Source organism: Nothobranchius furzeri, chromosome 17 (genome assembly GCF_043380555.1).
Source record: "Nothobranchius furzeri strain GRZ-AD chromosome 17, NfurGRZ-RIMD1, whole genome shotgun sequence".
Taxonomy (NCBI): domain Eukaryota; kingdom Metazoa; phylum Chordata; class Actinopteri; order Cyprinodontiformes; family Nothobranchiidae; genus Nothobranchius; species Nothobranchius furzeri.
Genome location: NC_091757.1, coordinates 49,797,946 through 49,825,218, shown reverse-complemented (window position 1 = coordinate 49,825,218; position 27,273 = coordinate 49,797,946). Strand labels below are relative to the sequence as shown.

Here is a 27,273-nt window from a genome sequence, read left to right as displayed (position 1 = left end):
TATACAAAACAAAAGTAAGTGCTTTTGTTATGACAGAGTTTTAAAACTGAAAATGGACGACAGCTAAGGTGAAAGAGGTCGATTTCACGGGTTGAAAACATGTGATTTCGAAATAGATTGAAAAATATTTTTGACAGAACAAATATGTAAAGTTGTGCTGTTATTTTGTACTGGCCAATATATATAATCATTTCCTCCAGTTGAGTTAAAAGTAGTCATTTATATGTATCAGAAGCTGTGTTTCCACTTGCGGAGTTCTGGGACGTTTCTATACAAAATCAGCCTTTTGAGGCCTTTGCTAGGGCGACAGCACGTCCCGACCGCTTTGACAGTGATGGGTGTTACTTATCAATGCTAAGAGGTAACAGTAAAGAAATGTCATTTTATTAAAGTACGCTGCAATTTTAGTCCATTCAGGGGAATGAGACAGCAATTTATGTGACATAATAAGTGTCGCTCAATCAGCAGAAGAAAGATTTTTTTTCCCAACGCTTCATAGGAAATAATTGTGGCGTTGTGGGAGGGTCTCCTGCTGTGTTATCTGGCATCAGGAGTTCAGAAACAGGGATTTAGAGTTTCTTAGCTGTCCATTCTGTTCATCTGCAACTCTTCCAATTTTACAAATGGATGTTTGCAAATCACAGAGTGAAGACAGTCAGTTACCCAATGAGGTTTTTCCTTCAGCACGATTACAGATATTTACGAGTTTTACTCGTTTCATGCTCGTACTCGTCAAAAATGCTTTATCCGTACCGGATACTCGTGTGAAACGAGTATCCGGCTCATCCCTAGTACATACCACAAAGCAGATACTTGGTTGTTACCTGAAGTGACCAGGAGAGTGATCCTTTAGGGCTGGCTCTGTGAAATGGAGACACGCTCACACTACGAAGGTATGGTAATATTAGCCCAAAGTTTCGATAACTTTGACGGGCCTAAGGAGTCACAAATAAATCCCTGCAGGTTGTTGGGAAATTTGTTTTTCAGTGAGCTGACGACTAGACGCCCACTGCAAGGATATTACACATCATTTAACATTTAGCCCGCTGTTTGAAATGCAACGATCCAAACGGATACCCCAACTCTTCTACATGAAGACCCAACAGAAGAGTTTATCAGAGACAAAATTTAAATTGTGCTAAACTGTTTTGGATTTGTATCACCAGTTTCTTTCTAGCGTATTTTGTCCCTGACAAAGTCTCACTGATCACCATTACTAAAACACACTGTGTGATTGTTCATGTTGTATTGCCAGCATGATGCCATGGCTGTTCCTGTGACTCAGTATTCCTCTTTCCGTAATCACCATTCCCTCCATATGTCACGATTCACAGCTTCTAATCCTTTCCCTTGTTTGATAATCCAAGATCATTTCTATCACCCCAGTAGAGCTCCTCTTCTGCTTCTTAGTTTAGCTTCTTTCCCATCTTTGGCCCAGTTACCCTGTTTCACCATCAGCAATTCATTCTGCTCTTTCTAAAAGCAAAAAAACCCTGTTATTCACTGCTGCCACCTCAACAGTACCACGTTTACAACCAGGTCACAGACAATTAACCCAGCCTCTTATCTGTCTTTCATCTACGTGGTCCGTTCAACCATCAGTCAATCTACACACTCAACGCAAAGCTAAGATTATCCATGGACCAACAACACACACTGTTGCCGGATTCATCTCTCAGCTGCCACCGTCCATTTATCACTTCCTCTCTGAACGCATCCATCAATGCATCCCTTTGACTTCAAATTCAAAGGCTAAAATAGGACTGAATCTTGTTTTTATTCTCCTCACACTTTGTATCCGACTTCATTCACTTCAACTTTTTTCCACAAGACTAAACCAGCTCCATTGCTTCATTTTTACTTCACTGAACTTTTGAGATTTTTTTTTTACTCGCTGGAGTAAATGTGGAGGTCTGTCAATGCCTTTGCCCTTCATCTTCTCCTTAATTATCAATTTTTGCCATTTACAACTTGCATAGTATCTGTACAAGAGATTCAAAAGCAACAATTGAATAAAAAACAGACATCTGATCCAAAGGAGACATTCTGCATGTTTTAACATTTTTGCAGGAATAATTGTATTTGTGCAAATGCAAATAAATAAAACTATAGCTGAATTACATGTGTGAGAATCGTGGATGAAAGGAAGACAGAAGAACAAATGAATAATCCAATTTGAGACTGATTCATCAAATGCCAGTTATATGTAAACTATATGCTGGTCTAAATCTTGAGGTATGATTTTTCATTCTGGAAATCACTGCAACGGTATATGGCTTACCAGAAAATGAATGCTGAAAAAAAGGAATTAATAAGGAAGGAACACTCAGACTTCATGAAATAACCTTAAAATATACATTGATTCAAATAGCCGAAGACATGGAAGCCCATCTCAGCCACACTGATCAAAAACAACAACAAAACATTGTATAATTATGACTTAGCTATCTCATAATAATAAGATAGTATCTCATAAGTATGAAATAGACAAGTCATAATTGTGATATATTGTTTCCTTATAATGAGATAGCCCTGTCATAATAATGAGATAAAGTTATATTAATGAGAAAGTATCTTATTAGTATGACATGAATTAGCCTTGATGCTCAGCTCCAATTTTTTTTGAGTAAATGCGATTTTTTTGGTTTGGCTGTTCACATTGTGACTTGGCTTCAAGGCCCCAAAGTGATTCGCATGAGCAGAAGACAAGTAGTCACACTCAGTGGAGTCGGAACCAGGAGAGGTGAATTTGTGATGTGAAAGCCTTCACCGACTAGCAATTGAACTAGACCAAATAATCTACAGTATATATATATATTTTTTTTGGTCTGGCTTGCAGGCACTGACAGTTCATCCACAGAATCAGGATCACTCTTATTAAAGAGCAAGTGACTCCAAATCAACATTTTTTTGCTGTTAAACTATATAAATGAGTGTCTGATCGTGCTGCAGACACATGTCGTCAATAATTTGGCACTTTAGTGCATCTTAGTTAAAATTAAAATATTCTGCCTGAAACTGTCAGCGATGCACCGTCGGCAGGCAAAAACTCAGCACTGCATTTGAATTTAAATCTGCCATCGCTATTGGCTAAGAGGTACACTATGATGTTAGATGGTACATTATGATGTCACAATGTTGTGAATGTGTGTATTTGTTAGCGGCTCCACCCTCTCGGTCTGCTAGGCAACAGCATTTGTTGCATTTTTCAAACAGGAAGTGAGTTGAGTAAGAATCTGGGGGGTGACTTGCTCTTTAAGTTTTCCGTTTTGGACTATTTTACTCCTCATTTCCTCTATCTTCCCAAATCATTATTCATCGAAAATGTCCCGGTATTAATTCATTCGTGGAAAATCCCTGCTGTCATGGAAACCGAGAACGGTGAGACGCGTCGCTCCGGCAGCACCTGCCGCTCCCGTTCTCATGCTCTCCTGTATTTTTAGTTTAAATCGTCCAGACAGACTCCTGAATCCTTCTGTCAGCACTTCTCCTCAGAAATGTCAACCCACGACGCTCACCCCCGCTGACTCAGTGACATACGAGATGGCTTTAATGCAACATGCCCGTTCAGACTGCAGTCCCTTTCAGATATGTATCAGAATCAGTACCACATATGAAAGTGACCTGAAAAAAAATCGGATTTGTGTAGTTCAGACTGTCGATTAAAAAAAATCGGATTTTGGTCGCATGTCGGGGAAAAATTAGGATTTGATGCTCTTTTGCCTGCAGCGATAACTAAGCCATAGTTATGGGATTACAATTATTTTTAATCAGAGTGGCAGGAATGGGCTTCCATACAAGACAATAAAAATGGATGGATAAAAACATTAAAAACATCTATTTGTTGATAATTATTCTGCAATCTGCTTTGTCGAAGCTTCGCCAGAATTTAGAACCAAACTACTGATCATAAAAGCACCATTTTCTTAGAAAACCAAGTGCAGAATCTCCTGAATCTTCCTGATGCTGCAGAATCTGATTCGTTTTGACTGAGACACGAGACAATGTTGATAGTAGAGCACCTAGGGAATAAGACTTATTCTGACTTGCCTGAACAGAGATGCTGACAAGTAGCTGCTGGGCAATTTTTTGGTGTTACCTAAAAGCTGTTTACTTGATAGCCGTTTTTGTTTGGTACCACAATAAAATAAATTTCCCCACGGGTTTGTTTTTGTTGTGACAGCAGGTAGAAAAAAAAATCCTGTCTCTCACTCCTCAGCATGTTTTATTTATATATTTTTTTTGCTTCACTCACTTTTCTTCTGTTACCACTTCAGTGTTTTTTTAATTGATTATTTATTTACATTAAGCAAATATTCATCTGCACTCTTATAGCCAAACTGTTCTTCAGGACACCAGAGGCAGCTGGTTGGCTTCAACGAGTGCAGGTGTCGACTGTTCACTGGTCCTGGTATAAAGATGGAGTTCAGTGAACGCATGCTCACTCATGACTGACATGATTATCAAGATAAAAGAAAATGAAAATGAAATTAAGGACACTTACTTTTAGGTGCAAGATTTAAAAAAAAGAAACATTAAATAAATTCTACAAAACTTACATCTCAGCTATAAAAAATACCTACTTTGCTCTTTCTTTATCCCAGACATGTTTACATTCTAGTCAGATGGGGCTGCCTTTTTTTTCTAGGCTTAAAGGTGTGGTTTATCATGTTTTCAATACATTTGCAGTGTTCTCTAGTGTAAGTAAATGCCCTACGAGTCACAAAAATGAGCTATGATGCTAATTTTGCAAGGTGCAGAAGTTTGCTGGCACAAAGGCGGGCTCAAAACAGCATGACTTCTCATTAATATGAATGATATGCACACACCTCACTTCTGATTGGCTAACAGAACACATTCAGCCATGTTTCAAAGTCACTATCATAAGACTGTCCTCTCTCTCTGCTTGCTGCAAAAAACAAAATAAAGCCTTCCTGTGTGTGGGCGTGAGCTAAGATGGGCGAGGCCATGAATGCAAATTCACTGTGTGACATCACAGTGTGAGGATTTTTAAATCCTAGCACTTAAACATTATTTTCTAACAAACTTTAATGCAGGAGATAGGTGTAGAAGACTGTTTTCATGTTCAGCCTGCACAAAAATTACAGAATGACTGATTATAATCAGCAATAATAATTTAAAAATCACTTTTCAGTAAACCACACCTTTAAGCACAGATATCCATATTTGTTTTAAAAAAATAAGAAGTATTTTTTTAGAAAGCATCTTTTTTTTTGGCAAAACAGTCTTTAATTCTGTTGTTGCAGTTTTTATAATGATGCCTCAAGAAGTAACCATTTTTTAAATATGTCTTTCATTCACATCAATCTGTTTTTTCTAAAAGAAATGCTTAATTTTAATCAAAATTCAAAATAAAAGCATCCAAACACATCACAGGTGTCCTTGAGTGAAAAGCTTCAACATTTGAAAGTAAAATAAATGAAAATTTCTGAAGGTGTTCAAGTAAAAAAAAAAAACGATTTAACAATGATGGATATTTTTATACAGATCTTTCTTTCACTAAACTATAGACAAGGAAGCAAAATAATACAACCTTTAAATGTATCAAATCAAAATGAATAAAAAAAATAGACTAAGTGCTGGACAGATGGGGAAAAATACGACTTTTTGTAAATGATAGATATCAAAAAAACCTTGTCTAAGTGTTCCTGCAGATGTAGACTACTACTAAAACGAATAAAAGCACTTTATATGACAAGCAGCACATTTAAATGCTCTGCATGAAAAATAGCTTGCTATTTTCATAGCTGATGTGTATTTCCAGATTTTTCCTCAAGGTATACAATACCAAATATTTAAACATAAATTATATCACATCCTCTGTTAAATTAGTAACTAAAATGTAGTTACTAATAAAAAAGTTCACATTCTGTCTCTGTCCACCTCTGCAAGCATTTTCTATAACCAGAAACAAAGGACTACCGTATTTTCCGGACAATAAGCCGCTACTTTTTTCCCACGCTTTGAACCATGCAGCTTTTAATGGGATGCGACTTTACTGAAGATTTTCCTTCACCTGCCACTAGGGGGCGCTTTAGCAGAAAGTGAAACAGGTGGAAGTCAAAAGTGGAAAACGAAGAAAGTGCTCATTTTAATTTAGCACATGCAAGCAGCCAGCACGACGAAGCTTTTTTTTCTTCAAATCCATACCCCCTCATCATGGTAACTACACGTATGAGTTCATATGTTGCCGCATTTAAGTTGAAGGCCATCGATCTGGCAGTAAAAGAGGGAAACAGTGCTGCCGCACGTAAGCTTGGCATGAATGAATCCATGGTTTGGCGCTGGAGACGGCAGCGGGAAGAACTCATTCAAGCCAGCTTTACCCGGGATGATGACAGCAACACGGACAGTAACACGGACATCGCCACACAAAAGGTATGTGACGAAGCTCTTCTGAGGCTGTTCAACTGCGACACTGAAGAAGAGGACTTTAATGGCTTTAGTGTGCAAGAGGAAGATGAGAACAAATGACTTTTTCTGGTAGGCAAGTGTGTTTTATTTACTGACCAGGCATGTTTTGTGTGCAGTTTTTATTTTCTTATCATCCAGGGCTTATTAATGCTGTGTCAGCGCTGTTCTTTTCTTCTAAACATGCAAATTACCGGTAATAACGTGTCAGTGCTGTTTTTATTTTATAACCATCCAGAAATATGAATGCTATCAGTGCTGTTTTCTTTTCTAAACTTGCAGGCACGTTCACCCGTGTTTAAATTTCGTTTTGTTGAATTAAAACAACAACTAAAACCCTCCGTGTAGCGTCTTTCTGTCTGATTATCTTACGTTATGGCCGTACATGCGCTGTGCGCCGGAGACCTGCATGTGGCTGCTGTGCCGCGGCTTGTATTCGAGTGCGGCGTGTGTGTGTAGAAAACTTTTTTTTTTTTGGTGGTGCGGCTTTTATTGAGGTGCGCTCTATAGTCCGGAAATTACGGTAGTTAACCTGACTTTTACAAAAGCCTCCCTAATAAACTGTTTCAGGATCAGCAACAGAACCAGGTTTACCGGGTTTATAAACCTGGTAAAAAGACAAAAAAATAATTCATTCAACTGTTTATTACTACAATTGTTAGGATAAAGGCAGCAAATGCAAATGACTAAAATTAAAGTATGTTATTTTTTAACAAAGACTAATGCACATTTTAATAAATATCTTTAAATTGTGTTACACCATGACAAGTATTGGATGAACTCAAACACAGTGTTTAAGTGATTCTGAAGAGAGGAAAAACATCTCAGGGCATCATAAATGTTGAATCACAAGTTTTAAAGTAGCCCACAGACTGCTGACTTCTCCACTTACCGTAACAGCAGGAGGCCTAGACTAAAACGTTCTAAATCAATGACAGCTGAATTTCCCAACACTGCATACTGTATATGATTGTGATGAGTTAATATTATACAGTATTTAGTATGTTTATCTTCTCCTAGTGATGTTACCTGTGTAGTCAGTTCACATTTTTAGTGCTCAAATAATCACATTCCCTATTGAAAAATAAAGCATTAATGCCTAAAAAAGTTTTAATTGAGCATCACCACACTATTACAATAATGAGCAACGAAAAGGTCTTCATTATTCAAATAAAGAATTCAGAGGACCGAGGTCATCTCCTATTCCTGATGACATTTGTAGCTTTAAGTAACACATCGTAACTTCCGCCAAGCTGTGACATTTAGTATTTTATGGAAGGCCGTGCTTTTTCCCGTACCTTTTATTAAATATTTAATGAAATCTGGCAATTATACTCCCTCAGCATCACAGTACCATAACAAGATGATCCAAGTCACCTGATGCACTCAGTTCTAGCACACCAGTAATGGTTTTATTTCATTTTACAACAAGCTAAGAATCTAACAAAGTCCAAAAAGGATTTTGGTTCTTGGCAGAACATAAATGATTAAAAATATGCATTAAATAGATTCAACACGAAAGACAGAAAACTGAGTATTTTAGTGATTATTTGGCATCTTGTGTAATATGGTGGGATGCAAATTGCGTGCGCCCTTGTTAATCCATGATTTTCATTAATAAATCGTTGGTTGTTACGATAAAAGAAATCCAGTTAAATATATCATATAGGAGACACACACACAAGGCCAGATTAACACTTTGCTGTACCCTGGGCAACAATATTCAAGGGCCCCATCATCACGACCCAAGGATCACCATAATGTGGTCACATACAGAATATTTTACTGTAATATGCAGTAAATATACTCAATACTTGAATGCCTGACGTCACGTAACCCGTTCAGGGTAACCTTTGACCCACCTCGTGTGGACTGACCAATGAGGAGAGGGTCTTAACTTGAGGCCCTCTCTTCATTGGTCAGTCTGCATGAGACTGACTCTCAACTGCTCTCAACTGATGTTCAAAGTCATAGGCAGCGAAGCGTCTCAGCGTAAAAGCCCGGGTGGACAATTTGTTTAATATAGGGTGATCATATTTCCATTTCCAAATAAGAGGACAGGGGATCTGTGCCTATGACGTCACACTATGGCAACACCACACAATCCACGTTGGGACCCATTTTTTTTGTAAGAACTAAATTAATATAAGATTCTGCCAATAAAAGGGCTCTAAAACAATTCATATGTAAATATTTAGCATATTTATTGCTAAATCTCACTTTTCTGTTTTAGTGCTGCAATAAGGTTTTATTAATATGAAATTATTATATCTTTTGTTTTACTACAGCATCGGTACGCTTCCTGTGCACAGATTATTAAGGATGCTTGTTTCAGCTGTTAGATTAGACGATAGGATCAATGATAAAATAAGTTGTCACACTGGAAACTTTCAGAGAATCCACAAATAGTGGCTTTCAAATGGTTTTGTTACTTTTAGCAAGTTTAGAAAAGAAGCAGATGAGACAGCATGTCTGATAATTTAGTTTTTCATCTGATAATATTAGAACATGTCAGTCATGTCTGAGGGGCTTTTACAAACACGGTATAACTAATACTCCTGGAGAGGGTATGAATAACACAGAGGCTTCTGGGGAGCCCAGTTATGGGGGGGGGGGTGGGGGGGGGGGGGTGTCATTTTGCCTTGGCCCCCAAAATGTCTTGAAACGGCCCTGGGTGTGTGACTGAGTTTTGAAGGTGATCTGAATTGTATCAGATGTATAATTATTACATGTGTATAACTTATTGCTTTATACAGGTAAAAATGTGTAGTGGAGATAAATCTACCTACATTTTACTTTTTGTTTTGTTTTCTTGTTTTTATTTTACTATTTTCCTGTCCTGTCTGTCTCTCATCTTCTTCCATCTCCTATAAAGTCTCCAGAAAAAATGCTGCCTGGATTCTTACTTTTTCACCTCATCAGTTACTTCTGAGCAGATCAAAGGGATCTCCTGACCGCAAAGCGGAGAGCGCGTTTCGATGCTGCGTCAGTGAGGTGAAATCACCGCACCACAGGTGATGAGCTCCTCAGTAGCACAGCACTTCAGGCACAAATAAGACAGAAAGTAGAGAACATGAGCGGACATGAACGATCGTGTGTTAATTATAGTTTTTTGGTTGCGCCACTTTGAGAATGGACCGTGCGCTGGAAGCAGCTGCCTGGAGCGCTGCGCACCAACGATCAGCGCTCTGCCGCTCTCTGTGCTCTCTGCTCAAAAGACTCCATGAATGATGCAATATAGGTAGAAAACTTTTTTCCAGCTCCCCTGGATGTGCAGGATATCCAGCTCCCCCATAATTAGATCCCTGCTCCTGGATGAAAAACCGGACATTTTCATCAATACAGGACCCCCAACCCCACCCCCACCCCCTCGTCCGGATAGAGAGTGAAAAGTGGACATGTCCGGGGGAAAAGAGGACGTATGGTCACCCTAGTTTAATATAAAGCAGGAGATTACAGATACAGTATTTTGCTCGTGCCCTTGCTGCCCTGGGCCTGGGCCCTTTAGAGTTCTAGGACCCCTGGGTAATTGCTCAGTTGCCCATATGGTTAATCCGACCTTGAAGCTGAAGCTGCAACGGGGCTGGATCTTCCAACAAGACAACACCCCTAAACACTGCTCTATCTACTGAGGTATCCATGAAGAGGAACAAGTAGAGCATTCTGGAATGGTCATCTCAGTCCCCAGACTTGAATTTTATTGCAAATCTGTGATGTGAGTTAAAGAGAGATGTCCAAGCTCAGAAACCATCAGACCTGGATGAACTAGAGATGGTTTGTACAGAAGAATGGTCCAAAACACCTTCAGCCAGAATCCAGACTCTCATTGGAAGCTATAGGAAGCATTTAGAGGCTGTTATTTCTGCAAAAGGAGGATCAACTAAATACAGAGTTCGTTTCCTTTTTGTGGTGCCCACATTTCTGCACCTGCCTATTTTTGTATAAACAATTATTGCACACTTTCTGTGAATCCGATAAACTTTGTTTTCACTTCTCTCTTCTCACTGTGTGTCTCCTATAAGATATAGTTAACAGGATTTTTGTTAATATAACAACCAACGACTTATACAGGAAAATCATGAAGAATAACTGCAACCCGCTGTAGCAAGGCCAATGTCTTGATAGAAAAAAAATACTTAAATTTAACTATATGACCAATACTTGTATTATAAGACTTTCGTTTGTTTCGTGTCAGGGGAATTAGCCTCCAAAATTATGATAATTCTGAAGAACATGTTTTGACAATTAAAATCTTCTATTTGTCACACAGAAAAATTACTAATTCACATTTGAATTATTGAAACATTGAAAGTAAAATTACACAATAATACATAATAAAATTATTTCAAATTAAAGGGACTTTTTGGACTTTGGAATTTTTATGCTCGCGATTGCCCCCTCAGGCCAAAAGAGTAATGGCAGCTTCAATAGTAGGCTCGTGCACGAGGCGCACATGCTGTACGTGCACACTCCTTAATTAAAATAACAGCTGAGACAGTCCCGTGTGTGTGTGTGTGTGTGTGTGTGTGTGTGTGTGTGTGTGTGTGTGTGTGTGTGTGTGTGTGGCCCGGAGGACAGAAGAACACAGCAAATTAACAAAAATAATGTCCCTCTGTCTCCGCCGCTGCACTTTCTCGTCGGCCGGCCGAACGTGCAGTGTGTGTGTGTGTGTGTGTGTGTTTGTGGCCCGGAGGACAGAGGACATGAGTACACGCAGCTAATTAATTAAATAATTTGGTTCTGTACCTTTCTCTTCAGCACAGCCGACAAAGGTTTATGATGGGTCAGTCCTCCTGCATGCTCAGATCATTCCCTTCCCTTGCTTGAAAAATTGTTCCAACATGAAAGTTGAACCCACATCTTTTTTATCAGTGAATTCAATGCCTTTCGGTGAGTCTCAAATAAAAATTTGGGTATCTTATTACTGCAAAAAAAATTATCATTAATGTAAAAAAGAAACTCCAAATAACAAACTTAATTCACACCCGGAATCAAAACCAGGTCTCCTCCATCAGAGTCAGACATCTTAGTAAGTGAGCTAAAGCGCCAGTGACGTTATCTGTATCTGTAACTTTTATATCCTTGATGACAGCTGAAACAACGTCAATCCAAAGAACGGTTTGGAGCGAAATCGGCTATTTTGTTGCAAATTTGCAGGAAATAACTAGAATAAAGTTCTACTGAAAGTAGCTAAGGGTCCTCAGAAATGTAGCTAGCTTTGTCACCGGGCGTTAGGAACAGCGACAAAGTGGCACTGCCTCTCTCTCTGCTGCTAAAGCTACGTATAGCAAATGCTACGGGCTATGCCTGAGCGTGAACGTGCATGAAGCAGCCTGCTCGACCCGAGCATCTCTCTTTTTCTGTGATTTTACAGAAAAACAGGCAATCACAGTAAAAATGCCAGGACTCATTCTACAGGACCAGGGCATTGCAGGAGAATGTATGAAGCAGAAATGTATTATTTCTATACATGTTTTGACTGTCAAACATCCATAATGCCCCTTTAAGGGATCAGTACTTGTAAATTTTAATTAAAAAAATTACAAGTACTGATCTCTTAAGTCAAAAAATACAGCAAATCACGACTCATGAATCTACGTCGCAAACCCAAAGGACAATCTACAACAAAGCATCCCTCAGGTACAGATTGTGCAGTGTGGAATGCTTGATAATAAATTATTTCTAGAATCATATTTGTATGTTTAGAGCACCCCCCCCCCCCCAAAAAAAAAATAAAATAAAAAGGGGAATGGTTAGCTTTTAGAAAAAATGCCTGAGGACTTATGCAAATGTAATGTAGGAGTTCAAGGGTTTGCCAGTGGTCCCATGGGCCTAACCGTATCTGAGTGCAGAAAAAAATTTAATCGTCACAAAAATATATAAATAACAAAAGCATTTCAATCATTTAAAACATGTAATTTAAGGAAATGCTTTTCCGTGCTAAAAGGTCTTTGAAGAGGTTTCTGAGGACCCTCGACTCACTGAAGTCACTTAAGTTAATTTACCACGTGTCAAATGAGGCTGGAGATGATAACTGAAGGTGACCTCAATCTGAGAACACTGCAGTTTGTTGGATATTGATTATTGTAAAAAAAAAAAAAGAAAAGAAAACAGTGAGTTGTGCATTTCTATGTAAATGCAGTACAGCATGACGATGCTGTCTGATGCTTCTATCCCCTAATTGATCCACAAACATTTGGATTTGCACCAGTGGTAAAATATTGTCAAAAATATTCCTTGACTTAATTTCAAGATGTTGCAGATAGACAAATTAAAATGACATTTTACACCTTCTATACAACAACTGGCTTCTCTATACATTTAAAAAGAGAATGGCGCATGCTGCCATGTATAATCGCTATTGCTAATGGAGGAGAAAACCAATCCTACCTCAGATTAGCTAGAACTGATCTCATGTGTTTGGTTATACCATTTCTACCAGGCAGCTGTATGCATGTGTATGAAGTGTGGAGGGAATAAATGCCATGTGAAAAGATCAAGGACTCTGAAAGGAAGAAATGGTGGTTTTATAAAATGCCAAACAGCCGCAAAGCAGGTAAGATGGAACACAAAAGATGAAAAGAGAAGGGTGTGAGTTACTCAGAACATTTTAATTAAGGTGAGATATGAGAAAAAAAGAGAGCTTGACTGTGTGCGTGTCATTAATGAGGCTCTCAGCAGGGATAAAAGGGCTCAAACAGGAGACAAAACAGGAAGGTAAAACAAAAGAAAGCTTAGGTTAATTGGTATTCTCATTAGAATATATTAGTAATGACATTATTAGGGCTTTATTAAAATATACCTTCTTTGACTTTAGTCTAGCAATAGTGCAGCCAGGCTGACTATTGTTCAGATTCTAGAATTAATACCATTTTATGCTGAATAGAACATTTTAATTCATATATTATAGTTAGAAATAGGCAAAAATGATTGGTTTGCCCCATTTTTCAGCTTTTTACAAACAAAACTAGTATTTCAACAAAAATAAAGCTAAAAACACAAGATAAGGCCTGCTAAAAATGTATGCTCAATGTATGAACCACCTGTCACAGATGTGGGAACAAATACATAGCTTTTTTCTGTTTTCCCTTAAATTGCAGTAGTCCACAGTCAGTGGCGGCTCCAGAATTTTTTTTTCTGCAGGTGCTATGAAGGAGCTAGTCTTTTTATTGAGGGTGCTATGAAGGAAGTGGTCATGCATACCTATTCTCTAAAACACCTTCAACACTCACAAAACCTCAACAACATCTGAAACAATCATTAATATACATCATAAACATATGAACAATCGCTGACTTTTCCATGAAATCATAAACACGTACAGCCACACAGAAAACCATCTATAGTGTTGCAAGGTTAGCTAAAGTTAGTGTTAGCATTTCCAGCAGCAAAACACTCGACTGCTGCGGCGGTTGAGGGTTGACCCTCTTCATCCAGATCCGTAGGTTTTTGTGGGTCTGAGATCACTTCCGAAGATTCATTCGTTTATGACGGAACCCGTAGAAATGTGGGAAACAAAAACCGATCCATTTCACCACTAGCTCTACCTTTCACTCGTTTGCAGGTGGAAAATGAGGTCAAAGGTTAATATCAATTTCCTGTTTTGGTTTAAGTTTTTACTATCTATATGATCATTTACTGATTATTTTTGTTTTGTATGTTAAATATTATCACATCCACATGTTAAATTAAAATTAAATTGTAAAAAAAAAATCAAATATTTACTTGGGGGTGCTATGGTAGCCTGGCCTGCAAGACTCGTTCTCTGTTTAATTCAATCAATCAATTAATCAATCAATCAATCAATACTTTATTAATCCCAGAGGGAAATTAGAGTTTCAGTACACACAATTCAGAGATCAGACATACATGGTCAAGACACATGACAAGAATTGGTGACTGTGGTCATTCGAAACCCGAGTCGCGCTACCTTAATAGAGATAAGAGGGGTTACATGAGGATTGGGGGTAGGTCGGGTTTTCACAGCATCCATCTGCATTCCTTTGTGGGGCTTTTATTTGCTCGCCGCTCAAGGCTACCAGGGCGTCAGACCGCTCAAGGCTACCAGGGCGTCAGATTCAGATAACAATAATTTGTTTGGGTCAGGCTGAGAAAATTTTCCTGCCTTCAAACTTTCAACTGATCATTTCCAGTCCTTCAGTGAAGCCAATTTTGGGTTTTTAAACTTGTCGATACCGTCCGGTGACTCTCTCCGAGATGACATCCATTTGGCGCACTAATACCGGTATCGCAGCTAGAACATTGTCCAGCTTACCATTCACCTCGAATAACATCCCAGTCTGAGAAGTCTCCACACGGACGGTGCTTTCCATGGGTGTGGGTCGCCATCCAATTGCTCCCGTCTTCCCAAATTTCCAGAAAACCAGATATCTTCCCAATCCAATCAGGAGAAATCCAGTGATCATCAGGCCGAATATCCACACGTCTTCGATATCCTCAATGGACAGCTGGCTGAGGCATATGATCCTCCACTCCTTCCAGAGAATATCCCACCGGGTGCGACCCCTGTGGACATGTGGGAGCCCCCTGCTCCGTTCTCATTGCTGAAAAAAATCTTATCGATCGCATTGAATGACCAGTTTCACAAATCCATGGTTAGTAAAAATAGAGTTTTTCAGAAGAAATGCAGAGACGCGCTCTGTGGGCAGACAGGACAAAGAGCCTTGGGAAAAAAAGATAAGGGAGCGAAAGAGAGAAGCGTCTGTACTCCTCGAGTGCCTTGAAGAGAAAAAGCACAGACAATGAGTCTGGTAACTCTCGGCAAAGAGCACCATGAGAGGCGGGACTCGACAGCTCAAGAATAACCAGTCAGAAAAAAGACGGAAATCCCGACTGTGCCGCACGATGCTGTAGTTTTCTAGGTGCAGTAAAAAAAAAGGCACCTGGCAATGGCGAAAATATCTTTTTTTTTTTTTTAGAAGAAATGCTTTTAGCGCTTCTACTTGTAGTTTTAAAGACATTTGAGTCATTTAGAACAGAGGAAACAGCCGCAGGAAACTCTGCCGCTGTCTTTGTTGTTTATGAGAAACTGAGCGTCGATGTGTGTGACGTCCGCGACGCTGTAGTTTTTTTTAGCTGTAGTAAAAATGGAGTCTGGCGACAGCGCAAACATCTTTCTTTAGAAGAAAGACTTTTAACGCTTCTACTTGTTGTGTCCAAGTCATTTAGAACAGAGGAAAGAGCCGCAGTGAACACGGCTTCAGTCGCCATGTTCGACAAACTCGGCATTGTGGTGTGTGACGTACGCTACTCAGCGCTGATTGGCTCGGTTAGAATTCTCACGGGGTGGGGTTATTTGAATAGGAGAGTTCCCAGACTCTTTCTCTGTGCAGAATTAAACAGAGGAGGAGTCTGGCAGGCCAGGCTAGCACTGTGGGGATGCAATGACTAATCCAGGGGTAGCTATGGCGCCCCCTAGCGCCCCTTGGTGCTGCCACTGCCCACAGCGTTAAAAAAGTGCTAATATTTTGTAGCTGTTGCAAGCTGCTTACAGGGTTTGTGTCAACAGGAAATCACAATTGCTCTAAAAATTTGTATTATTAATACAATCATTTAAAAAATAGAGTCTTAGAGGATGTGCTGGTGGTGGTCAAAACTGTCCTTGAGAGAAAGTCTATGAAAGAGTTAATAGGGTACCCAGTCTTTCCACTGGATGGATATGAGGAGCGTAATGTAATAGAAATGTTTTACCTGCCAGCTCTGTTCCAAATGGGAGCATTTTGGATGCAAAAATGCAGCTTTTTAACAAAATCACGTGTGATTTCAGGAGTTCACGTGATAACAAGCAAGGAGAAAGATGGCAGCATGTATCCCTGAAAGTCTGTGGTTTATTTTCTGTTCTGTTTACCTCGGCTACTGAGGTATCACGGGTAATGGCATGCTTTGTTTACTAGTTAAGCAACTGGAAATCTGCACGTGACTTTTATTTAGAAAGTTTCCCGATTTTTTTTACTCCACTTTGTGTTTGACTTCCTGTCTAGCATGATCTGAACTGCAGAGTTTGACACATTCTGGAAGTGCAGCACTTAAAAAATAAACTCAGACAACAAGCAACATGTCGTTACACTTTAGAGCCGCTTCCAAAACTCTGCTGCTTTGCAGCCAGTGAAAATACACCCATCCACAATGACAGCGGGTAACCGCTGCATACTACGTTTCGCACGTCCGGTGGAAAGTCCCGGTAAGATAACGTTAAGATGTAGCCACATTTCTGATCATTTGTGATGTATTGAAAAAAACATGGAAAGTCCATCACTAAAATATGATCCCTGAAGCAGACTTGAAGAACAAAAATGGGATTCCACCACTATAGGGCATCTGAGACTTTTGGATGATATTTAATGAAACGTACAAACTAGAATGGCTGAACAGCAGCATTTGGTTTTCATTGTTCTTTATTTTATTTTTAGCTTCAGGCAGACGAGTGTCTTCTGTCTGGTCTTATTGTTGATGTCATCAAAGGCTGGTACTTTGATGTACTCCTCTTGTCTCAGACTGTATGCATGTGTCTGCTGACATGGCCCTAATCAAAGGACAGACACTCGACTAACACCATTAAAGCAAATTCCACTGAGTGGAAGTTTCACGAGCACAGTACGGGGAATATCAGCCCCACTTGAACTTAACTGAAGTCCAACGACAGACCAAAGAGCAGCCAGGGAGGCAGCAGAAACTCTATAAGAAGTCCCTAATTTCCCTCACAAGTAATTATGCTCTCTGATTAGGGAATTGTTCTCATTGTAATTATCCTATGCTAAAGAATAATTTTGTCTGTAATGACATGCTGTGCTGTGTTGGTGATTCTACATATTATCCACAAACCGTGCAATTCTTTTTTATGCTGTGTTTTGAAATTTGCACCCAGTTGATGTTGCCTGGTAAAAAAAAAATAAATAAATAAAAAAGTAATAAATGCCAATAAAGTAAGCTTGATAAACCTAAAACAAAATCACTGAAATAATGTGAGATTTTTATTTTATCTGCATAAAGTGGTGGTGTTAAAAAAGGAAAACATTAAAGTAAACATGAAAAGCTGAAAGAACAGAAGAGGAGAGTCCTTTGATTCTGTTAATCTGGAAATGAGTCAAAACCACTTAGCTCATTTGAGGATAAATTACTCACAGCGTTACGACACACGGCGGCTCTGTCTTAACTACTCACCCTGCTGACGCCACGTCCCCTGTCTTCTCCATAATTTGTTCCCAGGATTTCAAAGAAGATATTGGGGTTAGTGCCATTGTCAGTGAACTCCAGGAAGCTGGTTAGGCCGCTCACTCCGAACTGTAAAACCAAGACAAAATCCTCTTAAAAACACGTTGGTTTATGCATATTTAAATATAACTGAGTACAAAAAATAATAATAATAACATCACAAAAATGAAAACCACACAAACAGAGATTTATTTTGATCTGCGATGTCCTCTTAAAAAAAGTGAAAAACCTATTGAAGTACAAAACATAAAAAAAATGTTTCAGAAACTGATATTGTTATCTAAGACGTGGAAAATGCATAATCCTTAATCCTATTTATTTGTCATGTGCAAAGATTTGTGCTGATAGCTATTTGAGGATCACCTTTTCAGAACAAAATCACTAAGTCCAAGTCAGTTAAATTGTATTCATTTTGAACATTAAACCAGATGTTCATTAATTTAAGAAACGTGCAGTTTTAATCGTTCATGAAGTTTGGATGCATTTTTTATTCTTCACTGAGTCCATGTCACATGGTCAGCCTCCATTGTCATAAAAAATGTAATGAATGCAATTCCAAAAAGCCACGCCTGGGCAAAACACTTCACTGACCCTTACAAAAACTAGGAAACTATAGTTTAAAGACAAAGTTCACTCTATTTTTGTTTAAACTTTTGCAATGGCTTCTAAAATAAGTGAATGCCTTGTGGGTCGATCTGTGGAGAGGAAAGCTCTGGAGCTTCTGTTTCAGGAGCCAGAAGTGAGTCAGAGGAGAAGTGTGCTTCAGATGCAGGATTTGGAGTCGTATTTCCTGATATTCACACATCTCGCCTCTGACTGGAAAACAGCAACACGACTCTACCACTGACTCCTTTTGCATTGCAACGGTGATGTTTTATCTCCGCAAATAGCACAAGCCTGGAGGAGGTCTACCAAGTGGGGAAGTTGCTAATGCTAATTGTTAGCTTCTACTTGTCAAGACGTGCTTTGCTGTTAGCTGGAGGCTAAACCAACAGTCTTTCCTGTCAGGAGCCTAGATGGATGACTCCAGTGTTAAATTTCACTCTGACGTAAATCTGACTGGCTTTACTAATCTGAGTGTTTCCTAGTTTTTTTTCTATTGGTATCTAATGCAGAAAAAAGGGGTAGACGACTATTTTCATGTTCATCCCTGCATGTTGAACTCAGAGTAACTAATCATATTTTTAAAATGACAAGTTAAAAACATTTTCTCAGTAAACTTGGTCTTTAAGATAAAAAAATAAACAGAACTTGTGAAAAGATTAGTCTTAATTTATTATTATTATTATTATTATTAAGCCTTTTGTAGTGACAAGAATAAATCTTAAAGTTTTGAGCTCTGACTTTGAAAGCGTCTCACAGGTCCTGATGGAGAACCTTGGTGGTATCATGAGGCTCGTTCTGCCTTAACAATAGTCAATAAAAATTGTACATGGATCCTAAACTTGAACTGCTTGAGACCAAGGGGAGACATTCTCAGTCTGCTTGTGAAAAATGAAGCAAACACCTTTTAAATGCTTTGAGGAACCGTGTCACTGCAGGTTCACCTGCTGCATTTTGCTTTGAATTTGTCAATAAAAATCCCAAAAAGCAACATCAATAGAGCTTCTCATTAGCAAGTGCAAATGAGTATTTATCATTATCATAATGCCCCCACGTAGCAAAACACTGATTAAACAGCCAGGCATGCACAGCGAGTGAAAAAAAACTCTGCTGATACAGAAAAAATGGAAACGATGCCAGGCTGTTGAACTCAACTCGGTTACCACTTGGGGCTTTTTAACACATCTCTGCAGAGACAGACATCAGGGTTGATTTAACATCCAGGGCTGGATGATGAAAACGTTGCCAAACTGTAGCCTGATGTCAAGGTGAACCACAGAGATAGAAATAAAACTCACTGCATCGCATCTGTTATTGTCTGACACTAATCCTAAATTACCATTTCACTTGGCTTTATCATTCAAAGTAGCATCCCTGGAGTACTTTTTTTTTATTATCCAAACAGAGGGCATTGGTCCAATTGAGTTCACCTGTGATGAAAGTGTTGAAACCCCTCATCTAAATTCAAAATTAAATGCACATTTGTTTTATTACAGTGACAGAAAATCGTTTTTTTTCCTGCCAAAATGCAAGTATAGTATATCATTTTAAAAAGTATGTCAGCCTCTGTAAAAAATCAGGAAAGCATTGGTCAGAAAATATAATAAGCTACATAAGTTAGTAATGAGAAGTTTGAACAAAGTCTCAAAAATCCTAAAACTTGTTTAGAGCCTCCTGCATCTCATCCTGAGCTCCCAGAGGAGAACAGAGGTACATAAAGTTGTGGCAATTTACAAACTAACATGGTGGTGACAGAATCTCGTTTTAGAACCCACGAACAATAGTGCCTGGTTGCTGAAAATTCATGTAATGAGCACATTGTCTTGAAGTGCAAATGCATGCTCCTATAATTTAAAGTATGAAAAAAAACAATTTTTTGTCTTTTAAAGAATATGAGACACATCTAAAAATAGAAATAATCTTAACACTCCTTTACTGTAACAGCATGTGTTAAAAAGGCACAGAACATTTTATTTTTCACGAATATAATCGATCACTCTGAGTTTTTCCTGAGTTTAAAAAACATTTTTTTAAGTAAAATCATTTTCTATGGTAAAATACTGACTTCTGTACCATTTTCTTACTGTAAAATGAGCTGAGCCAGAAAGCCAGGCTCTCGATTTACCGGTCGATCTACGTCCCAATCCTCACCTATGGTCATGAGCTTTGGGCAATGACCGAAAGAACGAGATTGCGGATACAAGCGGCCAAAATGAGTTTCCTCCGTAGGGTGGCCGGGCTCAGCCTTAGAGATAGGGTGAGGAGCTCGGACATTCGAGAGGAGTCAGTTGAGGTGGTTTGGGCATCTGGTCAGGATGCCTCCTGGACACCTCCCTGGGGAGGTGTTTCGGGCATGTCCTGCCGGCAGGAGGCCCCCGGGTCGACCCAGGACACGTTGGAGAGGTTACATCTCCAATCTGGTCCGGGAACGCCTTGGGGTCCTGATGGAGGAGCGGGTGGAGGTGGCCGGGGAGAGGACGGTCTGGAGCTCCCTAGTTGGGATGCTGCCCCCACGACCCGGACCCGGATAATCGAAGACGACAACGATATATTTTTTTGCAATACAATTAAGTGTGTATTGATTAGGTTTGAGAAGTAAAATGAAAATGCAAAATATGGACTTTAGTTAGAAGATTGCTTTGACTTTGTAGATTATGCCCTTCAGTTCTAAATGCGACTAAAAGACTGACAGATGCAGACACCTTTATTAGTTATAAAAGAACATTGTGCAGCTCACATCCAAAAGACAAAAGAAACCATAACAAAACCCAAAAGTTTCCTTTTCATGCTACGGTAAAAACTAAATTATCTGCAAGAAAAATGTCCAAATGACTAAGGATTACCGGAATAAGAAATCAGAGTTTAAATAGCATTTTACTTTGTGATTATGTCACAGTTGACTTTGCATACCCTTATTGTTTTGTATTTTAACATCTCTGTTATCCCTAAATTAATGCAGATTTCCAAGTTTTTGTGACTGTTTGCAATCATAACACTAAAACCTGATCAGCGTTCTCTGAGCTGACAACAGCTGAGATTTTAAGCTGCATCTGACACTCTGAGCATGAACTGTGGAACTCATGTAACATCTAACAGAGTAAATGAGAGATTTAAGATCATATTTCCTATCTGATTTACAAAAACTTGCATAAAACAAACATCAAGTGTGCTGACGGTTTCATGAAAAAGCTGAGACTGGCAGGAAGAGTCGATGCAAGAAACAGATGGTGAAGTGACAAAATGATATAAATAAATAAAATGTTAAACTAGTGTTACGGCTGTTGATCGTCTGTCCTTAATAAAATGCATTTAAAGAAAAAAATTGTTCATAGTTTTTTAGTTGGCCGTGAGCTAGAAACGCCATAACTCAAACAGGTAGTGGTACAGAGGGGGTTAAACAGCGGCCATATTATATTCTTTCTTTGAGTCTGGTAGTTTTGCAGAGAAGAAGCAGGTAATAGATCAATTCTGGAAAAAATAATAATAATACATATTATTATTTAGCTTATGACCTTTTTTAATTTTGCATGTTAATTCTCTGATTTTAAGATGGATGATATACATATGTTCCAGATGTTTTATTTTGTTTAGAAAATTACATGAAATCATAATAGTCAACTGTTAATGTCTACATTTAGGTTCAGGTTGTCTTCAATAGGTTCAGTTCAGGAACAAACCCAGCATCCTCCTCGCCTGTCCCCAGCCAGTCAGACATCCCATCCTCCTCTGATCCAACATTTCCTGTCACACGCCAGCTCTTTTGTCCTCTAACACAGTCATGGACTCTTCTGGTTCTATAAATCTGTCTTCAACCAAGTCAGGAGATGCCGCTGCCCCATTTACCTCCCCCTCCCACCTATCTGTCTCTAGAAGTCAGGTGAAGAGGCAGCTGGAGAGACTGAACAGGAACAAGGCTGCAGGTCCAGATGGTGCCAGCCCCAGAGTACTGAAGGCCTGTGCAGAGCAGCTCTGTGGGATTCTGCAGCACCTCTTCAACCTCAGCCTGGCCCAGGAGAAGATTCTAGTCCTCTGGGACATCCTGCCTTGTTCCAGTTCCAAAGAAAACTCGCCCATCAGTCAATGACGACTACAGACCGGTTGCCCTGACATCCCACATCATGAAGGTCCTGGAGAGACTCCTGTTGGTCCACTTGAATAAGCAAACTAGGACATATCAGGACCCGCTGCAGTTTGCTTATCACCATGGAGTTGAAGATGCCATCATCCAGCTGCTTCAACCCACCCACTGTCACCTGGACAAAGCAGGCAGCACTGTGAGGGTCATGTTCTTTGATTTCTCCAGTGCATATAACACAATCCAGCCTGATGTACTTTGCCAGAAACTCCAGAAGACACAGGTGGGGGCCTCAACTATCGCCTGGATTAAAGACTACCTGACAAACAGACCACAGTTTGTGAGGCTGAAGAACTGCACATCAAACCAGTCCATCAGTAACATTGGAGCACCACAGGGGACTGTACTCTCACCATTCCTTTTCACCCTGTACACCTCAGACTTCCAGTACAAATCAGAGACTGGTCATCTACTGAAATACTCAGATGACTCTGCAGTTGTCGGGTGTATCAGAGATGGACAGGAAGCTGAGTACAGAGAGCTGGTGGAGCGCTTTGTGGCATGGTGTGGAAAGAATCATCTGACCTTGAATGTGAACAAAACAAAGGAGATGATTTTAGACTTCAGAAGAAACAGGGTGGAGTCAAACACTGTTTCCATCATGGGAGAAGAAGTGGAGGTGATTGAGGAATACAAATACCTTGGAGTTCACCTGGACAACAGACTGGACTGGAGAAAGAACAGCGAAGCCGTTTACAAGAAGGGACACAGCAGACTGCACTTCTTGAGGATGCTTAGGTCCTTCAATGTCTGTAGCAAGATGCTGCAGATCTTCTACAAGTCTGTTGTTGAGAGCGTAATCTCTTCAGCCATCGTCTGTTGGGGTAGTAGCATCAGAAGCAGGGACCTGAAAAGGCTCAACAGCCTAATAAAAAAGGCTGGTTCTGTTCTGGGGACGACTGTGGAATCACTGGAGGAGATAATGCAAAGAAGGATTCTCCAGAAAATCAAGAAAATGATGGACAACCCTGAGCATTCTCTTCACAAGACTGTCCGACAACGGAAGAGTGTCTTCAGTCAGAGGCTTCTTCAGTTTCGCTGCAACACTGACTGCTACTGGAGATCCTTCCTGCCAACAGCCGTTGTAATATACAATAACTCTTTGACGACTTGATTATTATTATTATTCTGAGCTACTACAGCAATCAAATTCCCTCTGGGACTAATAAAGTATTTTTGAATTGAATTGAATAGAATTTATGTTCTTGTCATAATTTCACATTAAAATTTGTTTTTCAAAATTGTGAAGAAATTATTGCAGTTGGAACACACTGTAAAGAAAATCACAGTAATTTGCAGTATTTTTTTAAATAAAACTTACATTTCAATTTATTACAGTTTTTCACATTAAATTATATTATTTTCTTCTATAAATATAAAAACACATTTGTCATGTGATCATTTCTGTCGCCAACAGCTTTGCAGATGTAGCTTCAACTAATACAAGGTGCACAGAGATGTTCCACCCTTATTCCATTAGAGCAGCGGTTCCCAAACTTATGTAGCCGCGCACCCCCTTCTATGTCCCGACCATGTCGACGCCCCCCCCCCCCCCAGCCCCCACATTAGGGCATGGCTCTATATATATATATATATATATATATATATATATATATATATATATATATATCAGACGTCAAGCTAAACAGTCACTAGACAGGGTTACAAAGATATGAATGACCTTTTTCCCCATCACTTTCATATTTTAAATACTGTAGTAATTAATAAACATACCATTACAATTTCCTTTGATTTAATTTTAAATGAATATTTATAGTGCCCAGGTAGCGCATAAACAATGCAATTTAACGTTTAACCTGTGGCCAGAGCTCTCTCCTTCCTTGTTTTTTTGTATGATCTTCTTCACCACTCTCTCTTTATTCTGCTCTCCCCACCTATTCCACCTTTCTCAGGATCCACTGATTTCCCTCTTTCCTGTTCACTATCTCTATTTGTTAACATTTTTTAATCACAATAGCCTATTTTTGCTCACTTTAAATATATTTTTAAACATTTTCTAAATGCTTTTTTATATTTTTACTTTTTTTTTTGCTTTTGTGAAGCGCCTCGTGATTTTTGTCTTGAGAGGCGCTATAGAAATGATACTTTCTTCTTCTTCTGCTCTGCGTAAACCTGAACTGGTCACCTACTTGTGCGTAATCAAATGTCTATTAGGGGAAAAGATGGAAAAGCTATAGCCATGAGGTTCACTTTTGACTCAGACTGACTTATTGCTGTTTTATGGTGTGGCTGAATCTGCGATCCGCTGCCACCCTGACTGGTATAACAAATGCTGCAGTAACATGAGTTGTAGTCAGGTTCATGAGGAGTCACTGGCTGGAGCGGACTTGAATTTAAGTAATCCCAAAATAGAAGCTAATATCTTAATTTGACCTTGGATTAAAAATGTTGTCATGAAACCTCTTAAAAGTTCATTATCACGGAGGAGGCAGCGCTCATTTCTGCCTTCAGTCTCGCGGCGCGACGCAGCACAGCCCAACGCCGGAATTTGCGCAGCGTGCGCTTATTGAATCTGTGTGTGTGTGTGTGTGTGTGTGTGTGTGTGTGTGTGTGTGTGTGTGTGTGTGTGTGTGTGTGCGGCACAGCTCCATGAGCCGCTCCAGTCACCGCCAGGGTCCGAAATTAACACTCGCCACTCGCCAAATGCGAGCAAATTGCTCCATTTGGCGAGTAAATTTTTGAGCTCTACCTGCCACCTGGCGAGTAAATGTTTGCACCAAATTAGTTATGTTTATCAGTACATGGCTTAAATTGTTAAAAACATCAATGCCAACGCGTTTCAGCCCACCCTGTGGGCTGAAACGCGTTGGCATTGATGTTTTTAACAATTTAAGCCATGTACTAATAAAGGCTTTTTATTTTTGTACCTCCTGAGTGCCTCAGATCTCCTTTTGCCAACATTTATGTGGATCCCTTGGCTGAAGAGCACCAGTGAGAGCACCAGATAAGATTTCTCACACCCCTGCAGCACTTCCAGCATTTTTTCTATTTGTAGTTATGTTTATCAGTCATCTTCCATGGATTTCTGATACTCCTCCCGCCTGCATGCAACATACACAAACGTACGCGAAAAGTGAACGCCACATCCAACGTCATTTCCGCCTATCCCATTCAATCAGTTTATCAAGTTAGCAGTTAGCTTCGTGTTAAAACTAGCGGTGAAATGTGGCGGTTTTTAACTGGAGTCAGCCAGCCTTCCAAAAGAAAACTCGTCGAACTGGAAGAAAAACCACCAGGACCAGTGGCAACCAGAAGATTTTGTGAAAAGTGGCGAACCGGAGATGGCGGAGTCGTGAGACAGGCTACATTATGATGGCCACGTAGCGTTGCTGCCTTTCACAGACAACTGTCCCTCGGCATTCTTCAAATATCCAAAAAATGCCCATACTTCCGACTTTGTCTTCTTTGAGGGATAATGAATGTCCCGAGTGCTGCCGTCTCCTCCTGCCATTATTTCAGCTTTAGCTTAAAGAAAGTTTTGGTCGTAAACAACAAAGTGCGCATGTGCCGCGGGCAACTTCCAGCAGATGATACGGTGGCTGGTAAGGGTCACCGCGCCTACACCGCAGCCAATGGTAATCCACCGAGATAATATATATTTTTTAAAAACAAGACGGTTATTATTATTGTCAACTTTTTTACCGGGGTTTACTGCTACACCGGTTACCGTGACAACCCTAGCCCTGACACACTTTCAGATATTCTCATGGTGCAGCTGTGTTCTCCAGAGATCAAGGACTATGACCCAAATCAGGCTGTAATGCTTTGGCACAATGACGGTGTCAAAACCAGGAGGCCAGACTTCATGGACAGAGAAAACAAGGAGTCTGACTAGATTTCAATGAAAGAGTTCATAAAAACATCTCTAAAAATAAATAAATAAATAGTAAAAATGACAAAAGAGTTGTTTTTCTTATTAATTGAAGTTTTAATTATTTTGTCACTCTGTTTGGAATCAACATAATATAGAATTACATGCTTTAGGTAGATCTAAATCATTTAGAATTTTGGCCGGTAAAAAATATGCTTGGCCGGTAGATTTTCATCATCTACCGGCCAACTTGGCCGGTGAGTAAAAAATTTAATTTCGGACCCTGGTCACCGCGTCTCGTTATTGGCACTATTTAAACCAATGTTGTAAAACTACTTCTGCCCAGCCCAGATGTGCTCACATGTGCACCCGTGAGCCGTGGCTCCGCTGGAACGCGTCTGACCTCTGACAGACGCACTCTGAACCTGACACGTTTAGAATGCTGTCCCACAGTCAGTGTGCTAATATAATAATATAATAATGCTAAAATGCTCAGATGGGAATAATTTCTTGATTTATTTTGTTACATCCACAATGTTCTGTGCGTGAGGTTTACAATGTCAGAACACCTGCATGAGACAGGGTGTTAATTACAATCTGCCAGAATGACTCACCACCTTCAGATTTCTCCAACATCGTTAAAAATGATCAAATACGGAGCATATCAGCGTGCGCAGGCCAGAGTGCTGAAGCTCGGCGCATTGTTATTATGAAGCTAGGGCACATGCGGAGGACACACACACGCAAAATATACTTGTTTTCAATTACATTTATTGGGCCCACTTACTTTTTCTTAGGCCCACCCACACATGAGTTTCTGGCTATGCTAATGGTGACATATGACAGACTTCTCTGAGCTCTGCATCCATTACACTTTTCACCTCGCGCACCCCCTAGCGGCAGCTCTCGCACCCCCAGGGGTGCGCGCACCACACTTAGGGAATCCCTGCATTAGTGTAAGATTATTTTAGAATACCTGCACCATCAACTGCAACCCTGGACATTTTTTATATTTACTGGGCTTACAGGGATTGAATCA

At 39.7% G+C, this 27,273-nt stretch overlaps 1 protein-coding gene across 4 annotated transcripts in view; it reads right to left on the bottom strand.

Annotated features, from left to right (window-relative positions):
• The window catches only part of grid2 (glutamate receptor, ionotropic, delta 2), an 812,001-nt gene that overhangs the window by 227,167 nt on the left and 557,561 nt on the right, over nucleotides 1-27,273 (bottom strand). For all 4 annotated transcript variants that reach the window (XM_070546132.1, XM_070546133.1, XM_070546131.1 and 1 more), the window contains one exon: nucleotides 17,614-17,733. In XM_070546132.1, coding sequence (XP_070402233.1) covers nucleotides 17,614-17,733 — 120 coding nt within the window. The remainder of the gene's footprint in view (nucleotides 1-17,613; nucleotides 17,734-27,273) is intronic.